Source organism: Rhamphochromis longiceps, linkage group LG1, assembly GCF_057381845.1.
Source record: "Rhamphochromis longiceps isolate RC_006_pf linkage group LG1, R_longiceps_female_GT1.1, whole genome shotgun sequence".
In the NCBI taxonomy this organism is placed as follows: domain Eukaryota; kingdom Metazoa; phylum Chordata; class Actinopteri; order Cichliformes; family Cichlidae; genus Rhamphochromis; species Rhamphochromis longiceps.
The window spans coordinates 15265396-15291543 of record NC_140557.1 but is presented as its reverse complement, the minus strand read 5'-3'; the positions used below and the strand labels follow the sequence as shown (position 1 = coordinate 15291543).

The window sequence follows — 26148 nt, the reverse complement described above, 5'->3', positions numbered from 1 at the left end:
CCTGATCGCCCCGTGCGTGGGGCTAGACGGCTAACACGTTAATGAGCTAACTGCACTAACACACTACTTCCCACCCATGTAATTGAGCATTGCGTGGCACATCCAACATACTGTTTTACTTTAGTCTATGACGCGCTTACCTTCAGGGTCATACGTCACATGAAAACCAAAATAATTCCAAACGCCAGATCTGAATGAGGGTGGGGGAGGTTCAATTTGCCATGTTGCAAGGAGAGCTTAACTTCTGTCTGCTAGCTTGCCCTGCGCTCTTCCTTCTGACAATGCTGTCTGTGTTGAACGCTCAGTGGATCTGCGCTCGGCAGTGCAGCCTAGGCGGAGTAGTCGAACGCAGATTCACTGAGCGCTCAACACAGACAGCATCGTCAGAAGGAAAGTTGATAAAATAAATGACAAATTTTGTATTGTTCGATACATATGCGTACCGAACCGAAAGCACTGTATCGAACGGTTCAATATCGATACGAGTATCGTTGCACCCCTAGTAAGTACGTCCATTTTTAGTAGAGCAGTTAACAAAATATTATTCACTCTCTCTGCTGTCCTAGAAAGTGGAATGAAGGCCGTATACAGCCTTGCACTGGCATATTTTTGCCTTTTCGTATCACTGCAGAGACTCACCGAAAGACTAAAAATCTTCCTGTCACAGTTACTCTATAGCTCAGGAAAGGCAACCTCTGGTGTTGTGTAGATTTTGAATATCTGCCTCAGTTTTATTCACATTCATTCTGATATGTCTACCTATCGTAGTGGAAATACTGTAACTGTGTACACAGACCTCACAGGTTACACACATGTGCATAAGTGTTGATAAACCCCTTGACCTGATTTAGGGATGTGAGCATGGCCCTCACTCACATGGTCCAAAACTTGAAATGGTCCTCATAAAATACACACGAATACACACTGAGACACACACAGCAGTGCAGTACTGTATGCACTGTAATCCATGTATTGAATCCCGGGTGAATGGGGTGGGATTTGGCCTGGTGTTGTACATGTCGTTAGTGTTGTCACACACACAGACACACACACACACACCACAGGTATCCCTGCCAGTTTATCTGGTTCGTGTTGAGATGTCAGATGGTCGCAGTGGCATTACCAAAGCTCAGCCAAACCACGTGGGTCTATGTGCGATTTGTGTTGTAACTCATCCATAAATAATGGGCCCGTTCTCAGAATGGTCCCCCTGCCTATTCATATTTTGGGTTGCCTAGCAACCATGGGTTTGCCGAAGAGAGGGGGATTACTGTGGTGAGACTACACCTCCGTTCATCTCACCGCTTTCTGCTCATTTTCTGTCTCTGTTATATTTCAAAAACTCTTTTTCTCATTAGCTGACTTTCTCGTTCTCCTCTCAGCTGCACTCATCCGTACCATAATAATAATAATAATAATAATAATGGATACTTTATTGATCCCCATGGGGAAATTACTTGTTTTTCTCTGCATTTGACCCATTCACTCAGTGAAGCAGTGGGCAGCCCACTAAGCAGGCGCCCGGGGAGCAGTGTGTAGGGACGGTACCTTGCTCAGGGGTAACTCAGGGTAGCCGTTAAGTGGATTCGAACCGCCGACCTTCCGATCATGGGGCGACCACTTTACCTACTGAGCTATCCCTGCCCCATAACCCTCTTTCACTGCTAATTGGCCTATTGACAACATGATGTGAAATCCTCAGAGCGCTCTATCAAAAGCAAAATGATTCAGAGTTGAATTGATAGCACAGATTACGTGTTGTAATCCTCCTCAACCATACATTTTATATTACCTCGTTTTAACCCCCATGTGGATGCAAGGAAATCCTCCCAGGGGTGCAGTGCAGCAAAAGCAGGGAAAAGAAATTACTTAACAGTATAACATGCAGACCTGAGAGATGTTTATGAGGAGCACACTTTTTAGAAAATGGAATCACTTGACTGTGTTGGAAATCAAAAATTAGATCAAATTTTCTCAGCCTCTATGGGATGACATCAGTTTCCGCTTGGTTACATGGATTGATAGTGGCCCTGTGTCAGATTGGTGACCTCTCCAGGTCTTTACCCTGCCTCTCGCCCAATGGTAGCCAGGTAGGCTTCAGCCAATACAACTTCTCTATTGCTAGATCGCTTTAATCCTCACCACAGTCAATGTTCTCAAATGAATCATAGCAAAAAACAACTTCTTTATAAAGCAAGTGTATTTAAAGCAGGTGATTAGGGGTTTAGCAATTCCTGATTCCATTATTGATGATTGATTATTTCCCCCTTTTGTTGTGATCAGCGTTTGGGTCATTACTCAAAAGTAATTATTACCTGTAATACACAGAACACTTTTCTTTAAAGTAATGCAGTATGTTACTCAATTACTCCAAAGAGAAGTAATTTGTTACATTATTCGTTACATTATATTCTAGTTTCTCCGTAAAATGACTTGTAACACACTCTCTCATAATTGCCAGTTAACAATATAAACTGAGGCTACAGTCCCACACACTAACACAAATCTGTATCATAAAGAGACACACATGCAATCTTTCTCTTGGTATTTGGGTATGAACACAATGCAGAAATAACCGGCACAAAAGAGATTTCAAAGCGATGAAAGCCGCAGTGATGCTACTTTAGAGAGATGAGCAGGTAAACTGCGGAAGCTGTTTGCAGTCATGGAAACAACAGCCTGACTGCTCATCTGTTTGTTACCTGTTTACATTCAATGTCTGGTTGCTGGACTCGTGGTCGGCATTCATTCACACTCAGCTTTAACATCACTCTGGGTTCTTGGCTGGCAGTCGGTGTAGATGTTTGCAAAAAGCCAAAGTTCATTTAGCAGCATAATCTAGTTGTTTCTTTCCATTTTACCATTGCATTCCTCCTCCAGTACACAGACTGAAATAAGCTGATTCTAGCACAAGCGCAAATGGAACCGAAAAGCAGAATCAGTAGGCAAGCAGACTAACATTTCCAAGTAACTGAACTACTGGGAACCGATTCTCGATTCCCAACCCCACAGATTCTGGTTCAAGTCTAACTAAAAAGGTATATACATTTTGGGTTTAGCGTTTAATGCTCCTGTGTTAGTACAGCAGTGAACCACCTCGAAGCTGAGAAAAGAATCAATTGTGAAAGAAAGATGCTCACAATAGAAACAAAGAGATGACATATCTAAGCCTTTTCCATAATTTAATACCAGTTATAATTAAGGATAATAGACCTTTACTATCTGCAATCTCACACAATATTTCGCTCTCCGCCCTGCTACTGCAACACTTAGTCTCAGTTAGTGTGAGCCGATACTGTTAATGTGAGATGTGGTTTAGTTAATTAATCTAATTAGTATGCTAATGAGCCTCCTATCAGATAAAAGCATCGTTTGGAGCGCTTGATTCCTAGTTGATATTCAACCTGCAACTTCTTCACTGTAGAACAAAGCCAGGGGGTTACTTTTACAAAGACTGAACACACGCGCACACACACACGCACTTTATCTGTTGGACCTATTGTTTTGCTGAATATGATAAACGAGTGCAGCGGTAATGGAAGGGGTCATAAAAACAGACAAGCCTCTTCAGTATTTTTCACGGCCATGTGTGCAGTGACATTAAATGTCTTTTTATGGGTCACAGAGGTCGTCAAGTACTTCTTTAAAAAGCACAATATCAACACGCACAGTTACATGCTCAGCATGAGAACGATGCACATCAGGTCTTTCAGTTAATTAGTTCAGCTTGCAAAGCAGTTGGATTCTCTTGAGATGTGCAAGATTACAATCATGAGAGAATCCATCTTTCCATGCTTCAAGTTCTTTAACCTTTAGAAAACCACAGTTGGACAGGAACAGTCAGCGTGCTACCAGGATCTACTAGCTAATAAAGTTTTGCTACAGGGAATTTTCAGTACAACAATCTTATGTGACACTTTGTAGGCAATTCAGCCAATAACCTGCCAAGAATATTTTTACTTTTATCTAGTACATCCATAATTTAAACATCTCACCTCTCATGGTTGTCTCCATTCGATTGTACCTACATGTCAGTGGGAAATGCATCACATGTGGAAAACGTTCGTACAGTTCCTAAAGTAGCTTGTTTGTGGATACTGGTTAATTTTAAAGGGAAAAAAAAACACTTGTGTATTGTAAATAAAAACTGTAAGTAAAACCACTTATATGTGGTATCAGTGTCTCCATCAAGATGCTGTCAAAATAAATTTGGGAGTGAATGAGCAGGAAGCTGATTTGTGTCGGTAATAAAATTGGGAAATGAGATAAAAGCCTTTGTTGTGACAGAAGTGGAGTACCCATCGTTTCCTGATTTATTGTGCGCCTGTCTGAGAGGCAGATAGGCCAACAGAAAGAAATAAAGAGTGACATTTGTTATGACAGAAGCAGACTACTCATTTTGTCACACTGTGCAGGGAATTTTGTGTGTACATATGTGTGTGTGCATGTAACTTTTTGCTTGCGTGAGTGTTTTGTTTGAGAGCTCCGTCTTAAATGTGCAGAATTAAAGGTAACATTGCCAGATGATTTTTAAGCCCCTAACAGCACCTTGGAGTCGGGATCTTTTTATCTTTAGGGAGAAATGTCACCCAGCGTGTGTTTTTTCTCTCATCATTATGCTGCCACAAAGTAGCATTACAGTCAGCACCGGACTGACTGAAACCCCAAAACAGTTGGACATGTAGCAGCTGGCGGCTCAGCAGGAATGAGTCACTTCTTATATTTTCCAAACACCACAAGTAAACAGTTTCTCATCCTTTATCTCATGCTGTTTCCTCTCGGTGTACGAGTATTTAGGAGAAAGGGCTGCCAGTCATCGTTTAAGGAGGGCGACACAAACACATACAAACTTTGTTAGAGTTTATTTGCAAGTTAAACATTTTATCACACATCTCTCAGGCTTCCTCCAACTTTTTGTCCATCTCTTTTCTCTCTTTCACTTTTCCCTCAATTCATTCTCCTCCCGCTCTCTGTTTGCCATCTTTCAGTTTATCTCTGTTAAACCACGACTGCCGGCCAAACTGCGTGATGGTGTTTGAGGGGATGAAACTGGAGCTCAGAGCTGTTCGGGATATCGACCCTGAAGATGAGGTATGATGAAGAAAATAACCTCACAGTATGGCTTTTGAACGATATAGAATCTGAAACCAAGAACTATATCTGCCATGAAGTGAATTTTATTATGCAAGTAACAAATACTGTATACTTATCCAGTATTTGATAGATGTACACTGAATTAAATGTTATTAAAGAATTATTACAAGATGTAGCCAAGTGAAATTTCATAGCAACACAAGCCGGATCACAGCTCCTAACTTGGCAGTGTTTTCTCCAATTTTCCGTACTTCATCATCCCTTGTGACTATATATAATGAGATTAATCCAAGCCATCTGTCCTACAAGACACACAAACACACACAAACACACACACGCGCGCATTACTTCTACAGTATCACATTTCTTCTTTTTAGTCTGTTTTCCAAATGTCTAATATAGATATGTGCTTAACACTGATCCTCAAAATATGGCCTCAAATTTATTTAAGTGCTGTAGGTAAAAGTGAAAATTAAATTTGAGCAAACTGTTTGTTTCTCAAACTAAGCCGCTCTCTCTCTCTCTCTGTCCAGCTAACTATAAGTTACATCGAGACGTTGTCACTGACTGAAGATCGGCAGAGGCAGCTGGAGGAGCAGTACCATTTTACCTGTCACTGCCAGCGATGTGACTCGCGAGACAAGGTCAGAGGCAAACAAATTAAATTGCGGCCTTCATTCACTTCTAATCAGGATTACAGCTATTTATTTGGGTGTTTTTCCCCCCTCATATGTCCAACAATCAGAGCAAAGCAGCTATCATCACCAAAGGTGGTAGCCCTCTAGATTTCCAGACTCTTCCAAATCATACCTGATCTTTTTTGGTGAGGGGTCACATTTGAGACTTGCACATATCGCTGTCGCCATAGCTCGAATATTATATTTTTACTCTACGATGAGTGTAGAACGACACGGGCGAAAATATATTTGTTGAGTGAGTGAGTGCCTGCGATGGATGTAGTGGTGGAAATGTCACTGTTTCATTCATGACAGATCATTTTGAAACGTCTATATCATTTTCCAATAAGAACAGCTCCAATAAACTGGTTAAAAGTCTGTATTGATCCTTTTGTCCTCTTATCATTATAACTGAGTCCATAGTGTGCACATGGTTAGCCACTTTCAAAGTGCAGAAACACACTCTTTCACACACTTCTGTGTGTGGATGATGATTTTGCACCTTATCGTGATCGTTTTTAACTTTGTAAAAGATATTTGTGGAATTTCAACCGTACATCCTTACTGCCTGTCTCTCTCTCTGTTTCACACACACACACACACACACACACACACACACACACACACACACACACACACACACACACACACACACACACACACACACACACACACACACACACACACACACTTTCTGTTAGAGTGTATCGGTGCGTAACGTGTTTCGGTGTACCCTTTCCTGTCCTCCTCTCCCTTTCCCTCCGTCACTCTCTCACACATCCTGTGTTATCTCCTGCTCTCCTCCTCGTCTTCCCCTCTGTCACTCGGTCACGCTCCACCTCGTCACATCCACTCTCACTCTCTGACCACCTACTGAAAAATGAGAAAAATTATCTTGTCTTGCGGCTGCAGTTTTCTTTTCCATCCATCTTAATCTGCTCCATCTTCCTCCTGCGCTTTCTTTCGATGTGTCTGTTTTCTTTTCTCTCACTCATATCATCTTTTTGTCACTGCTGCGACTTCAGCCTCTAGCTTTGTTCTCTCTGTGCTTTATATGGCACTTCACTCTTACTCTAGCACTGCGCTTTTTATGCTTCTGTGTTTGTTTGAGACGAGTTAAGACGGAGCACTCAGTTGACTCTCTGGAACAATGGCATTGATTCATTTTTTGCCACCGACCTTTGTTCTGCACACAGTAGTGACAGAAACACACACTTTCTCTTTCATTCTACTTGTCTTTAATCTCGACATCAAACCAGCGCATGGCTGTTTTCTCTCTGTGCATGTGTTAGGATTTACACAAATTGCACGCTTATTTTACAAAATTTTACTCATAATTTTAAAGAAAAAAGCTACGTTTTAGGATAGATTTCTCTTTCTCATTCCCTTTAATCTTGTAACCTTTTCCTTCCTGGCCTGAAACGGGTCACAGGTCACTAGGTCACTGTGAATCACACAATGGGTTTTTAATAAACTTAATCTAGTGTTTATTTATTCCATCACACCACAGCGGTTATGCATAGATGGATCTCTGGAGGCCCCATTCTGTCCCCTTAACTTCTGCACTGTGTGCTGAAATCAGCTGTACTATCAAAATAGTTTTTCTTCAACTTGATTTTTATGTTTTGGAGGTCAAAGCCACGGGGAGACAGTTCTGGCGAGCAGGGCTGGTGGTGAGTGATAATTGTGTTGTTCATAATGTGACCTTCAGGGAGTGATCTACACAAGAAGTTATTTTAAAGGTTATGAAACTTAAAGCTCCTTTCAGCTCCTCCCTTGTTCACTACGGATTGCTACAGCGAGTAGCTCCACATATTGGAAATGGCAGATTTTTATACCGGATGCCCTTCCTGTCACAAACCCAAAGATTTTTTTGTCTCCTCCCAAAATTGAACTGGGGATTTTGTTTTTCGTTTTTTAGGTGAATGTGTAAACCACTACTCTATGGAGAATCTAAGTTGTTAAACTTAAACTTAAAAGTTTTTGATTGATTCCCAGAATTTGTTGATCAGACCTTGTATGTTCACGAGATCGTTTGGTTGTTTTAGACATAGATTTCTGCTCATCAGTGTGGATGTTAAAGTAGTCCCTCCTTACTAATGTCTTTGCTCAGGATGGACTCATGCTCTCGGGTGAAGAAGGAAAATGGCGCCTGCTGAAGGAGGCTCTACCAAGACTGGAAGGGCTGAAAGCTGAGTCCAGTATCCTTTGTCTCTGTCAAGTTCCTCTAAAGCCAGTGGACACCGAATCTCTATGAGAACTTCTTGTAATTGTCTGCTGTTCATATTTCATGTAACTGATAAGACAAGCATCAAGTAATGAGAGTTTAGTTGCTTAATGAAACATGATACTGTAACTCGACTGTCTTAAGTTAGGTCGTAAGTAAGATCGAATTACTTTGGTGCTGATCAGATTAGATCAGAACTTTATGTACTGATGTACAAATGATGATGGTGGTGGCTTCACTGGTTGGTTGGCAGCTCCGAGTAATTAAGAGTCTAATTAAAAGTGGATTGAGATTCTGTGCTTTCATCACCATAAAGCTGGCGTAACCATTTTCATCATAAAACAACACAAAGGAGGGAGAGAGACAAACATCAGATAGTTTATATCATTCAGCGCAGAGAAGTAAACTAATTTATGCAATGTTGTTTTCATAAATCCTTAAGATTTCCCTGAGGAGTCTGCAGCTTTAATCATATTTTCGGGGATGCAGGATAAATGTTACTTTTCCTTAATTCACCTTCCAGATTGGGAAATGCTGTTGGAGAGCAGTAGGCATCTGTTATCAAGCGTTGGTGGTGAAATTCCTGAGGAAAATCTATACAAGCTCAGAATTACAGACATGGCTTTAGATGCTTCAGTTCACCTGGGACGCTGGGAGGAAGCTATGAGTTACGGGGTGACGACACTTCCAGCATACAGGTGAGTCACTGTGTGCCTGTTTCTGTTTGGCTCAGGCAGTACACTGTCAAGGAAACTAAACAATCTGCGTTTCACCCATGAATGACTAATATGTCATCAGATGTAAAGAAAGAAAGAAAGAAATCAGTTCCCTATATTTGTGTATGTGTGCCTGGATTCAGGGCGTTTATCAGACCTGGTTTTAGGATAAGCATAAAGTCTGAGTGCATTCAAAGTGCTGTTCACTGAGATGAGGGAGGATTGCATAACCTTACCAGTATAAATTAGTACAGAGATATGGGTTTATTTAACCGTCCTGATGCCTTTTATAGTCATCTCAAAACTTCTGGATTGTGTTTAATTTTAGTATAGATCAATCTTTACTGTTTTTAATACTAAGAAAGCGAGTCGGAGAGTGTTCAATTGCTACCATGGGGATTAGGGAAGATTAAGTTACTTGATGTAGTCCTAGACTTTAGTAGATATTATCATCCATCCATCCATTTTCTGCAGCCTATCTGAGTCTGGGTCATGGCAGCAGCAGTCTGAAAGTAGAAAGGCCCAGATCTCTCTCTTTAGTCACCTCCGTCAACTCTTCTGGGGGGGACACTGAAGCGTTCCCAAGCCAACTGAGAGACATAATCTCTCCAGCGTGTCTTGAATTTGCCCCGGGGCCCCTTCCCAGTTGGACATGTCAGAAACACCTCACTTGGGAGGCGTCATGAAGGCATCGCAGTCGGATGTCTGAATCACCTCAAGTGGTTCCTTTCAGTATGAGGAGTAGTGGCTCTACTCTGACCCTCTCACAAATGACTCTCACAGAGCTCCTCATCCTGTCCTTATGAGTGAACCTAGACACCTTTCAGAGAAAACTTACTTTTGCAGCTTGGCTTAGCCATCTTATTCTTTTGGTCACTACCCACAGCTCATAGCCATAGATGAGGGTAGAAATGTACACAGACCAGTAAATCTTCAGCTTTGCTTTCAAACTCAGTTTTCCTTTTCTCTTTTTATCATAACACTTCCTGTTGTATTTGTTGGTTTTTAATATCAGGCTAGTCTGTCTTGTAAAGAGAATTTTGATGTCATGGTAAAATAAATGTTAACTAAAAATGAATAAATATAATACTCAAAGAGGTGGATGAGAGAACCCAAATGTCCAAAGAAACCTATCTTTAACCTGCCAGCTCTTCTTCAAACTCTGCATGATCTCTGTGCCCGTGCAGCCATGTGAGAATAGGGCAGGTAATTGGCATCTTCCTGCAGGAGTCTGTGTGTGATGCAGACTCCTGCTGTGTGCTGCATGTGAGATTTCAGACAAGGTCCTGAGCTGAGTCTCACAACATTGTGCTGATCATATATGAACAGGTATGATAGTGTGTTAGGTTAACATAAAATTGATGTTTTTTTGGTTTTATTTCTTAGTTTTTCTGCACTGAATTTCCTTTTGTTATTTTCTTGAAGCAGAGATTAAAGATTATTAGATTTAGTTAGCAATTTAGCAAGCTCGCATAATAAAACACATCACAGTGAAAATGTCCGAGTTTATCACTGCAGCAGGAAGATCAATGCATATTTTTTTACCATCATAATTAAATATTCAAAACATGGGAAAATCACCACAATGACAACCCTTGAGTTACTGGTTTTCTGATCTTCGCATTTTATTCCATTGTGTTGCTAATTCAAAAATGAAAGACCACAGTCTCGATCAAAAGTTTAAGACCACTTAAAAAATGGCAAAAAATCATATTTTGTATGGTTAACAAGGTTCCAAGTAGAGCTTCAACATGCAACAAGAAGAAATGGGAGTGAGACAAAAAAAAAATTTGAGCATGCAATTTATTGAAAACAACGCTTAAACTGAAACACCTGATCAAAAGTGTAGGACCTCATGCTTTTAAAAGGCCAAATCTGTGCAAAAATGAGGATTCATTGTCATTTTCTGTCAGGCAGTCACACTGTCATGACGTTCTGATGGCAAAAGCAAAAAAAACGTTCCCTTTTTGAACGTGGTCAGGTTGTTGAACTGCATAAGCAGGGTCTCTCGCAAAGTGCCATCGCTGCCGAGCTGGACGCAGTAAGACAGTCATTTGGAATTTGTTAAATGATCCAGAGGGTTATGGAACAAAAAAGTCAAGTGGAAGACCCCAAAAAACTTTCACCAGCACTGAGCCAGAGGATCCAATTGGCTGTCCATCAAGACACTGGACAATCCTCAACCCAAATTAAGGCCATTACTGGTGCTGACTGCAGCGCCATAAACATCAGACGGCATCTGAGACTGAAGTGATGTTTTCAATGCACCATGGTGGAGGGGGCGCCATAATGGTCTGAGGTGCTTTTTCCTTGGAACAATGGAGCTTCAGGAGGTGCAGGGGCGTCAAACGGTGGCTGGCTATGTCCAGATGTTGCAGAGAGCATCCTTCATGACTGAGGGCCCTCGTCTATGTGGTAACGACTGCAGGTTTTTCAACAGGACAACAGGACAATGGTACAGTACACAATACCTGCAGGACAGGGGACTTCTTCCAGGAGAATAACATCACTCTTTTGGGTCATCCTGCATGTTCCCCTGATCTAAATCCAATTGAGAACTTTTGGGGATGGATGGCAAGGGAAGTTTACAGGTTACAGGTTTCTTTGGAGGTGTGGTCCTAAACTTTTGATCAGCTGTAAAACAGCCTGTTTCAGTTGAAGCGTTGATTTCAATAACTTGCATGCTCAAAAAATGTTTTTTCTCTCTCCCATTTCTTCTTGTTGCATGTTGAAACCATGCAAAATATGATTTTTTTTTGCCATTTTTCAAGTGAGCTTAAACTTTTGTTGTGAAAATGAATCTTATTTTCAGCTTTGCATGCAGGCAAATGTGCTTAAAACAAATAATTTGTAAGATCAGAGCAAAATGTTTATGCCATTCATAGAAAAATTTAAATCTAAACTGAGATTTCTGTATATGCAGGTAATCACCCTCAAATCTGGGAATGCAATGTGATGTCTAAACCAACAGGGCAACTGTTAAGTCCTCAAATATTTTTATCTAATAAGTACAGCATTTTTAATTAATAAAAGAGTAAAAACCCTAAGTGAATCAAGTAAACGCAATGAACAAGGGAAAAAATAGTGAAATGATAGTGAGAGAGTTGGATTCCAAATCCAAAAATCTTTAAATCTACGTCTGAATTTACAGTAAATTGCATCAACAGTTCCCAGCTTCGATTGTCCAACCATCACTCTGTCTCTTCTTTTTTTGCAGTTCAGTTTGTACAAACTCAACATTATACCTACGCACTTCAGCAAGTGTGTGTGTGTGTGTTTGTGTCAGTATGTGTGAGAGAGATGCAGAGAAAGAAAGACTAATTGATCTTGTGTGAAGGGCAGCGCTCTACTGGGATAGCTGTGCTCACACACACACACGCTCCCGCAACAGCATATCCACAGGAGAGAAACGGCAACGGCCTATAAATAAATAAGCAGACACAGGGCAGCAGAAAGAAAGAGATGGTGATGTGTACAAGGGGATGGAGAGAACTGCTGTAAAACGTGTGTCAAAGAATCAAAGACAAAGCCAGTGAGAGGGGTGGGTGCGGGGGCTTTAGGCTCTGTATAAAAGATATAAGCAGGAAATTAATGAAAAATGAGAGGTGGGGTGGGGGGGCTGCAGGGTGATCAACAGCTTGACAGAAGAGAGAGGAGGGAAAAAAGATCTGCAGAAATGATGGAAATAAAACATGAGTGATGGGATCACAAGGAAAAGAAGAGTAAAGGTAACGTACAGGAAGGGAAGGGTTAAAAACAGGTATAATGAATGAAATGGACACGGACGAGTGAAAATGTTGAAAGAAAAAAAGAGTGGAAGGAATTCAGGAGAAAAAAGTGAGAAGTGAGTGGGAGGAGGATCCTCCATATTCATCTCCTATCTTCCTCTGGGCTCTTCAGATGCAAGAAAGATAGCTGCAGGAGTTCTCGATCACTCCATTTCTCCTGTCCTTCCCCTCATTCTGTATTCCTTTTTTCTTTCACACTCTCCCACTGCAGGTCTTTTCAGAGTTACTCTATTCAGTTTGTGATATATGGAGAAGGTTTTCCCTGCGAATAATGCTCACCTGCTGCAGGCTGTGCACACCAGGCCTATTGAACCCCTTCTGTACTGCACATATTTTACTGCTATAGATATGCACACACACACATACCCAGATTATTCTGGTCACGAATGCATCCAGATATCTTTCTTTCAGTAGATGCTCTGATGACTTTTTATGCATAAAGTAAAGCAAAAAGCATCTCTGGACACATTTTGTAGCTTAGTGTTGTTTCTCCATTTCTTAAACACAAGTACTGACAATCTTCTCAGACCTACAGGTCAGCACGAATGTGGAATAATAGCATCAGCTTGATACTTCCTTTTTTACATCATTCAGTTTTTGATTTTCAAATGCCCAGACCTTTTTTCTCTGTCTGTATTTGCATTAACATTCAGCAGTATCACAGGGACAAATCTCTTGCATAAGATTTCTGCATCAGCAGTGGCCTTGATGGACCAGCCAAGTGCACCCGCGGTGTCAGTCTTTATGAGTCCTGCTGTCAGCGTATGAAATTGAAGTTTGTTTAAAATGTTGCAGACAAATGAGACTAGCAGACAGCGTAGATTTGTCTAAAAACCACAAACTGGTTTAATATAATATTTAATGAAAGGCTACTTTTATAAATACCTAATCCAATGAGAAGATGTTGGTCGTTCTAACCTATAGGCAAAGTTACAAGGTGAATAAAGTAACTGAAGAAATGTGTTTCTGTGGATAATTTAGACTTTTCTCAGATTGTTTACTCTTTTCGATAAGGCTGCTTGTAGCCATGCAGCTTGGATCGAAGATCCTGTGCAGGCATCACTTAGCTTTAAGCAAACCAGAAAGGTTAGAAGTCAGTGTTATCGATCGCTGCGGTCCTGTTGTCTGCTAGCTTACGAGACTCGGGCAAAGACCTTCTTTGGATGCAGTAGTTAATTGGTGACTTTGTCTGCAAAGTGTAACGTGCGGTGGAGATGAAGCCAGCCGCGGAGGTGTGCAGGTGGATAGCGAATGAGCAACAGCTTCTGGCTTTCCAAAAAGTACTCATTTATTTACAATATCAAAAATAAGTGCTACCTCTACCACACATTACTGAAGAGCACACTAGTCCGCGTACACACGGGAGCATCCATTACAGGAGGAGTGCGAAGAAGAACAAAAAGGGGGTGACACCAGTCGTGAGACAGGAGGCGCCGCCATGTGGTGATACACTGCATTACGATAGCAACTGTTACATAGTCCCCCCTGGTGAGAAAAAGGCTGTCCTCAGCCGTACACAGCTGAAAAAACACACACCACACCTAACAGTACCCTATACATAGAGGTTACAGCTAAGATTGGTGCACACACACAGGGCAAAAGACCATTTAAAAATGAAATTGGTGAAAATAAGACGAATATGTACAGTGGAAAATCAGTCTTCTTAGTTTTTTCACTTTTTCCTTTTTTTTGTTTTTAAAGTAAATGCCAAGAATGAACCTTAACGCACTAAAGAGCCATAAAACTGGATTAAGTAGAGCAAACAGAAACATCTACATATCATGACTCAAAGTAGCAATGCAACAAGACAGCATCAAACAGGTTTAACCAGAACATTTCACTTCAGATCAAGCCTGGTTGTGTGAAAATCATTAGTCCATCTTTTGTTGCTCCAGCCAGACATAACTCTGGGGCAACGTCTGGGCCTGAGATTGTAATGTCCACCAGCAGCTGGGTGCTGGACAGATCTGGGTGAAACACTCTCTGGAACAGCGCCCACACCAGAAGAAGAGTCAATGTCCGGTAAATCAAAGGGGAATGGCTCAGAGCCAATGTCAGTGTCTGCAGGGGGGCCAGGGTGGGCCTGAGAGTCAGAGTTCAGACCCTCTGCGGTCTCTCTCTCGGCAGGCGATGAAACAGAATGTTCTTTGGAAGTGAGAGAGTCCCAGGTATGGAACGGTTGCATGTTCACAACATGATAAACACCTGCATCCACACCGGAGTCCACCCAAGTGAGCCTGTAATTAACATCACTGAGTCTCTGAGATACACACAATGGTCCCTGAAACAGTGGTGCAAGTTTAGCAGTAAAGTTAGACTGAGCATCTGACCTGGGGTGCGTCTTAACTCTCACAAGGTCACCAACACGAAACGTGGCATATCGATGTCTCAAGTCATAGTAATGTTTTTGTCTGTCATGGCTATAGTCCAAAGCTGCTTTGGCGTGGTCGTGAGCTTCCTGCAGGGAGGCTCTCAGAGTCTCAGGGTAAGGCACACCCGGTTCATCAACACCTGCTGTAGAAGGCTGAGTGATAAGGTCAAGCGGGGTGTCTAACTCACGACCATAAAGCATCATGGCAGGAGTCAAACCTGTACTGTCATGAGGGGCGGTGCGCAGAGCAAAGCAAATCTGAGGGAGAAACTTGTCCCATGATGTGTGCTTATCACCTACATAAGCGCGGATTGCAGTTTTCAGAGTCCGGTTGACGCGTTCAGTAGCATTTGTCTGAGGGTGATATGCCGTAGTGAGTCTGTGCACCGAGCCTAATGCAGAAACAACATGTTCAAAAAGCTCACTCACAAAAGGAGACCCTCTGTCAGAAATCAGGTAAGTGGGTGTACCATGTCTAGCAAAAATGTCAGTGACGAATTTACCAGCTGCTACCTGAGATGTAGCTTCTTTGACAGCACTGGCTTCAACCCATTTAGTCAAATAGTCAACAAACACGATCAAATAAGCATTACCAGTGGGGGTGCGGGGAAGTGGCCCAACAAAATCCACACCCACATACTCCCAGGGTTTCTGGGGGACAATGGGAACCATAAGACTGCTTTTTTCTGACTTGGCTTGGTGAGTTGGCACACTGAGCATGAAATCACATAGCGTTTCACATCAGCTGCCATTTTGGGCCAGAAAAACCTAAAACGCAGTCTAGCCAATGTCTTAGAAACACCCAAGTGACCTGCTGTGGGGTGGTCATGGTAATAGTCCAGCAAGGTGCCTCTCATGGAAGTAGGGGCAAACAGTTTCAGCTCTTTCAAAGGGTGCAAAGCACATGTGGACTTTGGTTCCCTGTGATACAAAAGAGAGTCATACACAACATACTGTAACAAGGTGGCATTGTCCGAGCTGTTCAGAGAGTCTGCTTCAATGTCTCTGAGGAGTGGACCTGTGACGTGATCGTCTAACTGCAGCTGTCTCAATTGTGAACGGTCAGCCAGAATGACGGGGGGCAGAGTACGAATGTCCAGGCTGCCCATAACAGCATGATCTGGTAAAAGATCAGTCGGCCTGTCACAGGTCAGAGGCAAAAGGTTGCGTGACAGTGCGTCGGGAACTTTGTTTTGTGCACCAGGTTTGTGCACTATTGTGAAATCAAAGTCCTGCAAACGAAGTGACCAGCGGGCGAGTCGGCCCGTTGGGTTTTGACGAGACATGAGCCACCTGAGACTGTTGTGGTCAGTGAAGATAGTAACATGAACACCTTCAACATACGGGCGGAAGTGTTCCAGAGCCCATATCACAGCGAGGCACTCCTTCTCTGAAGTGCAGTAGGTTAGTTCAGCTTTGTGAAGGGAGCGACTAGCAAAAGCCACAACGTACTCACGACCCTTGTCATCCTTTTGCATCAACACTGCCCCAAGACCAATGTCACATGCATCGGCGTGAATGGAAAAGGGACGGTTGAAGTCTGGAAATGACAGGATCGGGGCTGATGTGACATGATCCTTCAAAGTGTCCATGGCCCTTCGACAGCTGTCGTCCCAGTGGAAAGCATTGTCCTTTCTGGTGATGGCGTGAAGAGGTTCGGCATGGCGGGCATAATTCTGAATGAAGCGTCGATAATAGCCAGTCAAGCCAAGGAACTGACGGACGTGTTTCACTGAGGTTGGGGTATCAAACTCCTTAACCGCCTTTACTTTGTCTGGATCGGGCTTAACACCTGATGATGTGATGCGGTACCCGAGAAAGGTGAATTCATCGAGGCAGAATTGGCACTTTTTGAGCTTCAATGACAAGCCAGCAGCCTGGAGTCTGCCCAGCACCTCCTCAAGATCCACTAAGTGCTGTTCAAAGGTAGGTGAGGCGATAACAATGTCATCCAGGTAGACTGCGCACGTTTTGTAAATGAGGCCAGCAAGCACAGAGTTCATGAGTCTCTGAAAAGTTGCAGGTGCGTTGCAGAGCCCAAAGGGCAGCACCCGAAACTGGAAGAGACCGCAGTGAGAGATGAAGGCAGTTTTAGGCTTCGAGTCCTCTGCTACAGCAACCTGCCAATAGCCTCGCGCTAAGTCCAATGTCGAGACAAACTTTCCTCTTGCCAGAAAGTCCAAAGACTCATCTACACGAGGCAGGGGATAAGAGTCTTTTCGGGCAACTTGGTTGAGCCCTCGAAAGTCCACACAAAACCTTGGTTCCGTGGCCGCTCTATTTACAATGACTACAGGAGCTGCCCAAGGGCTTGTGGAAGGTTCAATGATGTTGTCCTTCAACATTTGTTGTACTTGTTCTTCAATCACACGTTTCTTAGCAGGTGACGTGCGATAGGGTGGGAGATTGACAGGTGTTGCATTGCCAGTCTCTATGGCGTGCTCAGTGAGAGCCGTTCGACCAAGTTGACCATCAAACAAGGAGCTAAACTTGCTGAGCAGATTGAGTAAAGCATCCTTGTTGTTCTCTGAGCGACTTGCTTCAGACAGTTTGGCTGTTAAGTCTGAGCGAACCAAGTCCAAAGACATCAGTGTTCCAGGTGAATGTGAGTAATCATTTTGAAGGTCCTCTTCATCGTCTGCGAGTGGGCAGGGGATGTCCTCAATGTAGACGGTTCTAGTGGGAATGTGAATAGAAACAGAAGCTCTTGCCATAAAATCCATTCCCAGAATGAAAGGAGAGGACAAATCTGGTATTATTGCAAAACGCTGGTAAAAGTTCTTGTTCATGAATCCAATATTGAGCCAAATAACACCGTCAGGGATACAGGGAGCATTATTGGCGAGGTTAACTGCAGGACCATTCCACTCACTTGTGTTTCTAGGGTGAGAGTCATTTACTTGAATGAGATCTGTTCGTACAGCCGAGAGGGAAGCACCCGTGTCGAGGGTAGCATCCATAGATGAAGCATTGAAGTTCACTTTCGTTCTTAGTGGGGTATTCCAGTGGACTTGTGAAAAATTGTCTTCCAAGTGTCCAAGACTGTGTCCACCCTGTAGTGAATCGGGCGTGTGAGGCTCCGTTAGTAACTGGGGGAAGGTTGGCCTCTGTGAAATGTCCTCCCCCCCCCGTAGTTTCCCGACTGCCTGTATTGTGGCTGGGATGTGGTGCTGCTTAATTCCACCTTTTCATGGCCAGGGTCAGAGGGGCCAGGTGCCGGCAATGGCTGGACTGGGCCATGCCTAGCGGTGTTCGAGGCTCGTTGTGGCAAATGAGGTTGGGTGTTACAGTTTGGGCAGGTGCGTGTGGTGAACCCTGGCTGAGAGCATTTGAAGCAGTAAGGTTCAGGCTTATAGTTGTCTTTGCTACATAAAGCAGGCTGTGGTCTTTGTGGTCCAAGCACTGAGTGAAGCTCATGAGCACGTAGCAGCAGGTCCATTACAGAAGTGACATTAGCGCCATACAGGGCAACTCTGTATTTTTCAAGAGCATGTTTACTAATTAGGTCGATTCTGTCTTTTTCAGGTGGAGGACTCTTCAGTTTGTCAAACTCACTCAACATGTGGGCAACAAAGGTTGGGAGTGGTTCGTCCTGAGCCTGAACACGATCTAAAATTCCTCTCAGGATGCGTTCTTGGTTGTCGGAGGGCAGAAAAACTGTCTTAAACAGTTGACAGAATTGAGCCCATGATGTGATGTGGGAGCTCAATGCCTTGAACCATTTCCCGGGCTCTTTTGCAAGAAAGTGTGGCAGTTCGTTTAGCAATTGCCCATTGGTTAGGTTCAATGAGGCTTTGTATGTGCCAACTGCATTTAACCAGTCCTCAGGTTGCACTTTGCCGTCCCCAGCATACACAGGAGGCTCCAGTTTTGCGTGATGTAAAGCTGCCGCAATCACTCTGGAAGTGCTGCTGAGCTCAAGTGAGTGAGATGGGAGAAAAGGATTTGTAGGTTGAAATGGGTTGCTGGGCAGGAACGGATTGGTACTGTTGGTGGGTTCAGTTTTGTCTCTCGCAGGAACATGAGGTGTCGATGTGGCCATTGGGAAAACAGGAGACTGTGGGACTGCAGGAGGGGGAGAGCTCCCCATTGTGAGTTGGTCCCACTGCCTTAGTAAACTCTGCTGTATGTTCAGTGAGTCACGTAAACAATCACTAAGCTTATTCACCTCAGTTCTTAACTCCACCACTTGTTGGCTAAGGCTAGGAGTCACATTTTCAACTATCTGGCACATAGGTAACGAGGTAAGTTCCATGTCTGAGTCAGAGTCGTCTGGGCAGTGTGCCATTGTGATTTCAAAAAAATTAAGCCGCTCCAGGGCACAGTGTAGTTATTGATATAGTAGTAAAAGAGTCAGATCAGACTAGAAAGACAAAAATGCAAAGATTAATTTTAAATCGTTTCGTTATACTGAGCCGAAGACCAGCACCAACGGTTGTAGTCGGCCAAGTTCTCACTTACATGTGCTACAGTCAGTCTCAGCAGAGGGAAAGGGGAATGGAAAGCCAGCAGAAATGTTCATGTCCAGGCTCTCCACAGAAGAATTAATCCTTAGAAGACGAAACCAACAGCACGTCCAAATAACAAATCCACGGAGTCCATTCGCGTCGCGGAGTCAGCTTCTCTCTTTTTCTTTCTCCCAAACAGAGCAGCGGCACACCGCGGTATCCAGAAATTAGTCGGGTCCCACCTGAGCTGAGGCTGCGGCCATGGCTGGAGAAAACGTCCGAGCGTCCGCAAAACTTGGGGGATTTCCGAGACAGTTCACGTGCTAGAAGAGAAGAATCCTCGGCGGGATGCAAAAATCGTCTGAAGTCCAAGGGGAAAAAGTTCGGGCGCCAGTTGTAACGTGCGGTGGAGATGAAGCCAGCCGCGGAGGTGTGCAGGTGGATAGCGAATGAGCAACAGCTTCTGACTTTCCAAAAAGTACTCATTTATTTACAATATCAAAAATAAGTGCTACCTCTACCACACATTACTGAAGAGCACACTAGTCCGCGTACACACGGGAGCATCCATTACAGGAGGAGTGCGAAGAAGAACAAAAAGGGGGTGACACCAGTCGTGAGACAGGAGGCGCCGCCATGTGGTGATACACTGCATTACGATAGCAACTGTTACAAAAGACGGCTGACTAACTGTGATTTAAATGTTCTTTGTCTTGCATAGTTGTTGCAATTTCCCTTAAATGTACAACTGAAATTACTGTTGCATTTGACAAACAACAAAAACGCAATTAAGCTAAATACTTGCAGCAAATCTGACCTTCTCCTTCAGTTACTTCTACTTAGTAAGATAATCTTTGTTTCCCTCTCACAAACAGCAGGCCGTGGATCTTTTTGTTCCAAACAAGTGCCTCATTAGTTCCGCTGCATTTGCCTGGAAATGCTACACTTTTCCACAACTATTAATTTCTTCTTCTCACTGCCTCTTGTATGCATAGCCGAGAGCTATAGCTTTGTAACTAGCTCCGTATGACGATGAGACCGTATTTCTCTTCAATTTACTCTTCCGAGGAGAAAAAAAAAATAGGGGATAAATCAGGAGACAGCAAATTAATTAAATTACTCTAATTGCTTTGCGGTTCTATATGAGAGGAATTATAATTGGATTGTGGGCTTGATGTGTGTGTTTGTATGTCGTGGAAGTCAGAATCACTGGCTTGGTGATTAAGCCAATATTGTAACTTATTATTCATGGGCTACTAATTTTGTTGGTTTATTCTTTGAACTTTCTGTTTAATAATTCAATTTTAACCAGAGGATAAGGGGCCACCTCTTTAATTGGTTGGCTTGTCAGTTGATAGTTTAGTTTGGCTTTGAGGTTCAAACAAATGGGCTGTTAGCATTGTGGGTAAAAAGTGGTGAAAAATTAGGAAACTATAGAGTTTGAAATGACTCCAGCTGTGGCCACTACATGGAAATTCATTTTGGATTTCTCTTTATTACCAGAACAGATTTTATTGTTTTTTTTGTTTTTTTTTGTTTTTTGTTTTTTTCGCCTGTCCCATTTGGTTCTTTAGCCATCAGAATTGTTGTCTGAAGACCAACAAGGATACCCAATGGATTTACTTTGCCAAATGGATCATCGTGGCATTGCCGTATTGGTCCATTTGGTCGATCTTTGTTTTTATTATTTATTATATTTTATTTTCAGATGTTACAGACGGGACAGACATGAGTGAGAGATAGGAAATGGAGAAAGAAAGAGGAAGGAAAGGAAAAACAGAAGGGGAGAGGGACAGTGAGAAAGGGGGGGAGAAAAAAAATAAAAATCTCCTGGATCACCTGTTGAGAGAAGAATAGAAAACAAGCAAAAAAAGACAAAAAAAAAACAAAAACAAAGCAACATACTAAACACAACACCATCGCATTAATCTAGCTAAGTGTAAACAGCAGTAAATACTAAATATTCAATGTTGTTGTGCAGCACGCAGGACAGATGTGCTTCGAAGTAGCAGCCAAGAAAGGTGTAATTTGGGTCTACGAGCAGTGAACACCCGTGTGCATACCTGTGTGGATCAGCGCGCTTGTATTCCAAAGGTTTCTCCATGTAACGATCTGCTAGGGAGTGTGGGGGGGCCACAGCCCCGTCCTCCAGGGTGTGAAGCAGGTATGGAGGAGATCAAAACTCCAGACATCCAGAGGCCCCCAGAACACAAGAAACCATGGAAGACCAACAGAGGGGCAGCCGCACCACTGTTCCAGTAAGAGCTGAGGAGAGTCCCAGATGAGGGTTCACTCAGCAGCCGCGGAGCAGAAGCCAGGGGGAGTTGCAGTGACGCGCCTGTGAGCTCCGCCGGCCGCCAGCTGTGCCTGAGTGACCGAGCCCCAGGCCGAGAGGCCGGGGGCACCCCACCCCCGAAGGGGCCCGAGCGAGCCCCAGGCTCCAGGCCCCGATAAGCGGCCGCCAAGGAGTGAGCCGGTGTGTACCTGGACGCCCACCCCCAGACACAAAGAACCACCAACGCACCGACACCTGAGGGAGTCCGCCACCGGCAGGGGAAGTGGTGGTAGGTGGAGATAGGCCTCCAAACCTTGGAGGGCCTGAGGTGTCCCCAGAGAGGTGGCGTCTGATACCCAACCTGACATATAGACACAGACATACAGGCACACACAGACACAAACATCCATTTCCCCCCTCATGCTCTCAAATGCACTCACTCCACACTCAACCAACGTGGAGACAGACATAAAGAGACACTGTACACACGATCACACTCCCCAAGCGTACTCTACAATGTTCTTACATTTTATGCCCTTAATTGTTGTAGCCTGTCTAAATGCTGCTGCTAGAGGTTCGATAAAAATTGCAAAAAGTGAAGGGGAGAGTGGGCATCCCTGTCTGGTGCCCCTCAGGAGACAGAAGCTGGAGGATGTCTGGTCATTTGTTCTGATACGAGCTGTTGGGGAATTGTATAATATTCTTATCCAGTTTATGAAAGAGTTTCCAAAACCAAATTTGTGTAAAGTTGCGAATAAAAATTTCCAGTTAACTCTGTCAAATGCTTTTTCTGCATCTAGAGATAATATTATGGTTTCGATGTTTTTATCGTATGAGTAGTCTATTAAATTAAGTAATCTACGAGTGTTTGTTGAGGAGTGCCTGCCTTTTATGAAACCAGTTTGGTCAGGATGAATTAAGAGGGGGGTCATTTTCTCTAATCTCTTTGAGAGAGCTTTGCAGATTATTTTAAGGTCTACATTTAAAAGAGAAATTGGACGATAGCTTGAGGGAAATAAAGGGTCTTTGCCTGGTTTTAGCAGGAGACTAATGTTGGCAGAATTCATATTTGGTGGTAGTCTGCCATTTTCCTCGATTTCCTGCAACATGCCGTGGAATACTGGTGCCAAAATTATCCAGAATTCTTTGTAGAATTCTGCAGGGAAGCCGTCTGGACCTGGAGCCTTATTATTGGGCATACTTATCAGTGTGTTTGTATGTCGTGGAAGTCAGAATCACTGGCTTGGTGATTAAGCCAATATTGTAACTTATTATTCATGGGCTACTAATTTTGTTGGTTTATTCTTTGAACTTTCTGTTTAATAATTCAATTTTAACCAGAGGATAAGGGGCCACCTCTTTAATTGGTTGGCTTGTCAGTTGATAGTTTAGTTTGGCTTTGAGGTTCAAACAAATGGGCTGTTAGCATTGTGGGTAAAAAGTGGTGAAAAACTAGGAAACTATAGAGTTTGAAATGACTCCAGCTGTGGCCACTACATGGAAATTCATTTTGGATTTCTCTTTATTACCAGAACAGATTTTATTGTTAAACAAGAGTGGAAAACTTAGCCGGGGGAAGCTGCTGCCCATAAAGAAATAATTAAGAGTAATGCCCGGTTAACATCAGGTGCTGTTTCTATTATAGCGCGTATTGAATCCCCTTCTGGTGTCTTTACTCTGGAGAGAAGTGAAAACTGGCAAATATGCCGGGTCAAACAGGGTGAAGTGGATTTGTATCGACCTTATCTTTGTGTGCGCACGCTCATACATTAATGGCGATGCGCGTGTGCATTCATGTATATGTGTTTACTCACAGCTCTTTTTGTTTGTTTGTCAGAGACGGAGAAGTGGAGGAAATGGAAATGGAGAAGGGCTCGAGCTTTATCGGTGCACAGTTCTTTAAAATATGTAATCAAGAGAAAGGAGGACAGAACAAATAAATAGAAGGAAGATTAAAGAGGGCTGCAGAGGTAGAGTGCAGAAGAGAAATGAATGGAGAGCAGCCGAAGAGGGCGGGAAACAGCTGAACAACATTGGCAACTTTAATCCCTGCAGCTAGCGGGGTAAAAAGCACAAATATAAACGGGGAGAAGCAGAGGAAGGAGATGTGAAGCGGGAAAAAGGAATGAGAGATTAGAGGAGGGGGATGGAAAAGAAAGGAGAATAAAGGGAAAGAAGAGCCGGGTAAATGAGTGTTTGAGAACTCCAGTGTTTGCCAACAACAAAGCTGTTTCCTAACAGTCCCTAGTGTGTATTTATCTTTATAGGATGAGCAATGTCCCAGTTCAGCATGTGTGTGTGTGAACTTTCACTGTAACACATGTATTTGTAAACATTTACAGTCAGTGTCATGCACACATATCAATAAGCAGTCAAGCTCATCCATTTTTATGCATATGTGCATCTAAATCCATTTGCTCCACAGATACGAATTATAATTAAATGCATTTAGAGGAAAAAGAAGAAATCCCTCTAATTAATTTGACAGCACATTTTCTTATTTGCAGATCTTGCATTAAATATGTCCATGTAGAACGCAAAACAAGAGTGTGTTTTTTAATATGTTTAATAGGCCCTGTGTTTATTTTAAAACAGCTGCTGCTGTTAGATGGATTTTATTAGTTTTGCATTGAAGTACACCAGAGTTGCTGAGCTGTGTGTGTCTGTGTGTGTGTCTCTGTGAGAGATGTGGGAGTCTCTTGATGTCAAAATCATTGATTGGCTTGATGACAGCTCTGAATCTGTCACTGCTGATACACAAACTGCGTCGTTTTCTGTCACTGGAACGTTCCCTTCTAGAGACAGAAGGACTGAAAGGTGGTAATTTGTCTCCTTGGCTGTGTGTATTTTTATGCAGGCAGCAACATTGGGTTTTGAATGGCACATTACTTGTTATTACCCATCTACTCTCTTTAATTTCTTACCTTTTTTGTTGAATTATCTTTGCATTACACTGCATGACCTCAGATGTGATGTGCCGTCATTTCTAGTTAACAGTATAATAAACTGTGCATTTCCCGTATAACAGCACACATATGTGCTGGTAAAGATCTACAGAGAAGGTAACAAGGAGTTGCACTGTGTCTTTGTAGGGTGCCAAGAGAGAAACTGTGGGACTACCTGGGGAAGTTAGGAGGGGTAGAGAACTATGTGAGGGTGAGGACATGAAATCAGTGATAGAGAGTCTGGAGAGGTGGGCAGAAAAGGAATGAAAGTCAATAGAAGGAAGACAATAAATATATGGGGTCAGTAATCCAAACAAGTGAACAGTGGATAGCAAAGAGGAAGAAGAGAGTGCAGGTAGGGAGTGATCAGAATGGAGAGACAGAGGACACTGACGATGGAGCTACCAAGCAGGAGGAAGAGGAAGACTTAAGAGGTTCATGGATGTAGTGAAGGAGGACATGGAGACGGTTGGTGTGACAGAAGAAGATGATAGGGTGAGATGGAGGACGATGATCCACTGTGGCGAACCGTAAGGGAAGGAGCTGAAACAAGAAGGAGAAGAGGACTGCCAGTAGACTCTATACTGCCTCAGATTTAAAGACAGGGGCTGTGATGTAATTACTGTGTACGGATTAGTAAGCTAATATTTCACATCACTCCCTCATCACAAGTTCCCATCCTAGCTCATGAGTTATGCTTGTGTTCTTTCTCTTCTTTTTTTCTTTTGTACTTGTCCTCCTGTGTTTCCTCTTCCTTCCTTCTGTTTTTGCCTTATTGTCCTCCAACTGTGTGTCTCTCTCTCTTTCAGTGGCTAATCACCTTCATACCTCACGCTGAGTGTTCCAGTGTCCTCTCTCTTGTCTGGCAGCTCCCTCTTGTTTTGTTTGTCCTGTCTGACTGATCAGCTGTGATCAGACCTTCCTTACGAACATCTGCATTTGCGTCGGCATGATGCATTTGAGTCCTCACTTAGGGTGTACCCCTCTCTGATAAATGGAATGAGATTATAGTAACGTGCAACTTTAATGCATTACCTTGCAGCGGATTGAAATTTGGACATATATATGCATTAGTATCAGTGTTTTTTATGCTTTTATCGTTAATGCCAAATAGAGTAAATAAGTATAAGCTTTGACATACAAGCGTGCAAAAAAACATATTTAGTCACACTTGTGTATTCAAGGAAGTATAGTCAAACAAACATGGAGGCAAGCTTTTTGCACACTTGTAGAAACTCTAAATATTCTACTTTTCCCCCCTTGCTGTTCTTTTTCTCACTCATGCATACTTGTTTATGCATTACACATGCACTGAGACACTAACAGGAAAAGCAGATTTTCTTAGTCTTGTTTGTGGCTCTTGCTGTTTGGTTCCATGCTGTGAATGTCAGTGGATTGCCTCAGACTTTAGAAATCAAACTGATGAATTAAAGGAAACCCTTAATGTTATATCATGTATGTCCCTGCTGATAAATGAAGTTGATTTAACCTCATTATGTAGTGACTGATTTCTTTTAAGTGACTTGTGAAACAATTAAGTAGCTGGTCTTGCATAAGTTTGTCTACATGGGATATTATAGCATACAAATGTGTATGCTATTGTTTCC

General features: G+C 42.9%; 2 protein-coding genes across 2 annotated transcripts in view; one reads left to right on the top strand and one right to left on the bottom strand.

Moving 5' to 3' along the window:
* Positions 1-26148, top strand: part of smyd3 (SET and MYND domain containing 3) — a 114335-nt gene that overhangs the window by 86826 nt on the left and 1361 nt on the right. Inside the window, exons 7-10 of the mRNA XM_085396506.1 lie at positions 4989-5091; positions 5628-5738; positions 7885-7972; positions 8522-8696. Coding sequence (XP_085252632.1) covers positions 4989-5091; positions 5628-5738; positions 7885-7972; positions 8522-8696 — 477 coding nt within the window. The remainder of the gene's footprint in view (positions 1-4988; positions 5092-5627; positions 5739-7884; positions 7973-8521; positions 8697-26148) is intronic.
* On the bottom strand, positions 17632-19161 carry LOC146678467 (uncharacterized). Its single transcript, XM_085396623.1, has one exon. It carries the CDS (start codon positions 19159-19161, stop codon positions 17956-17958), a length of 1206 nt encoding a protein of 401 aa, XP_085252749.1. The 3' UTR covers positions 17632-17955.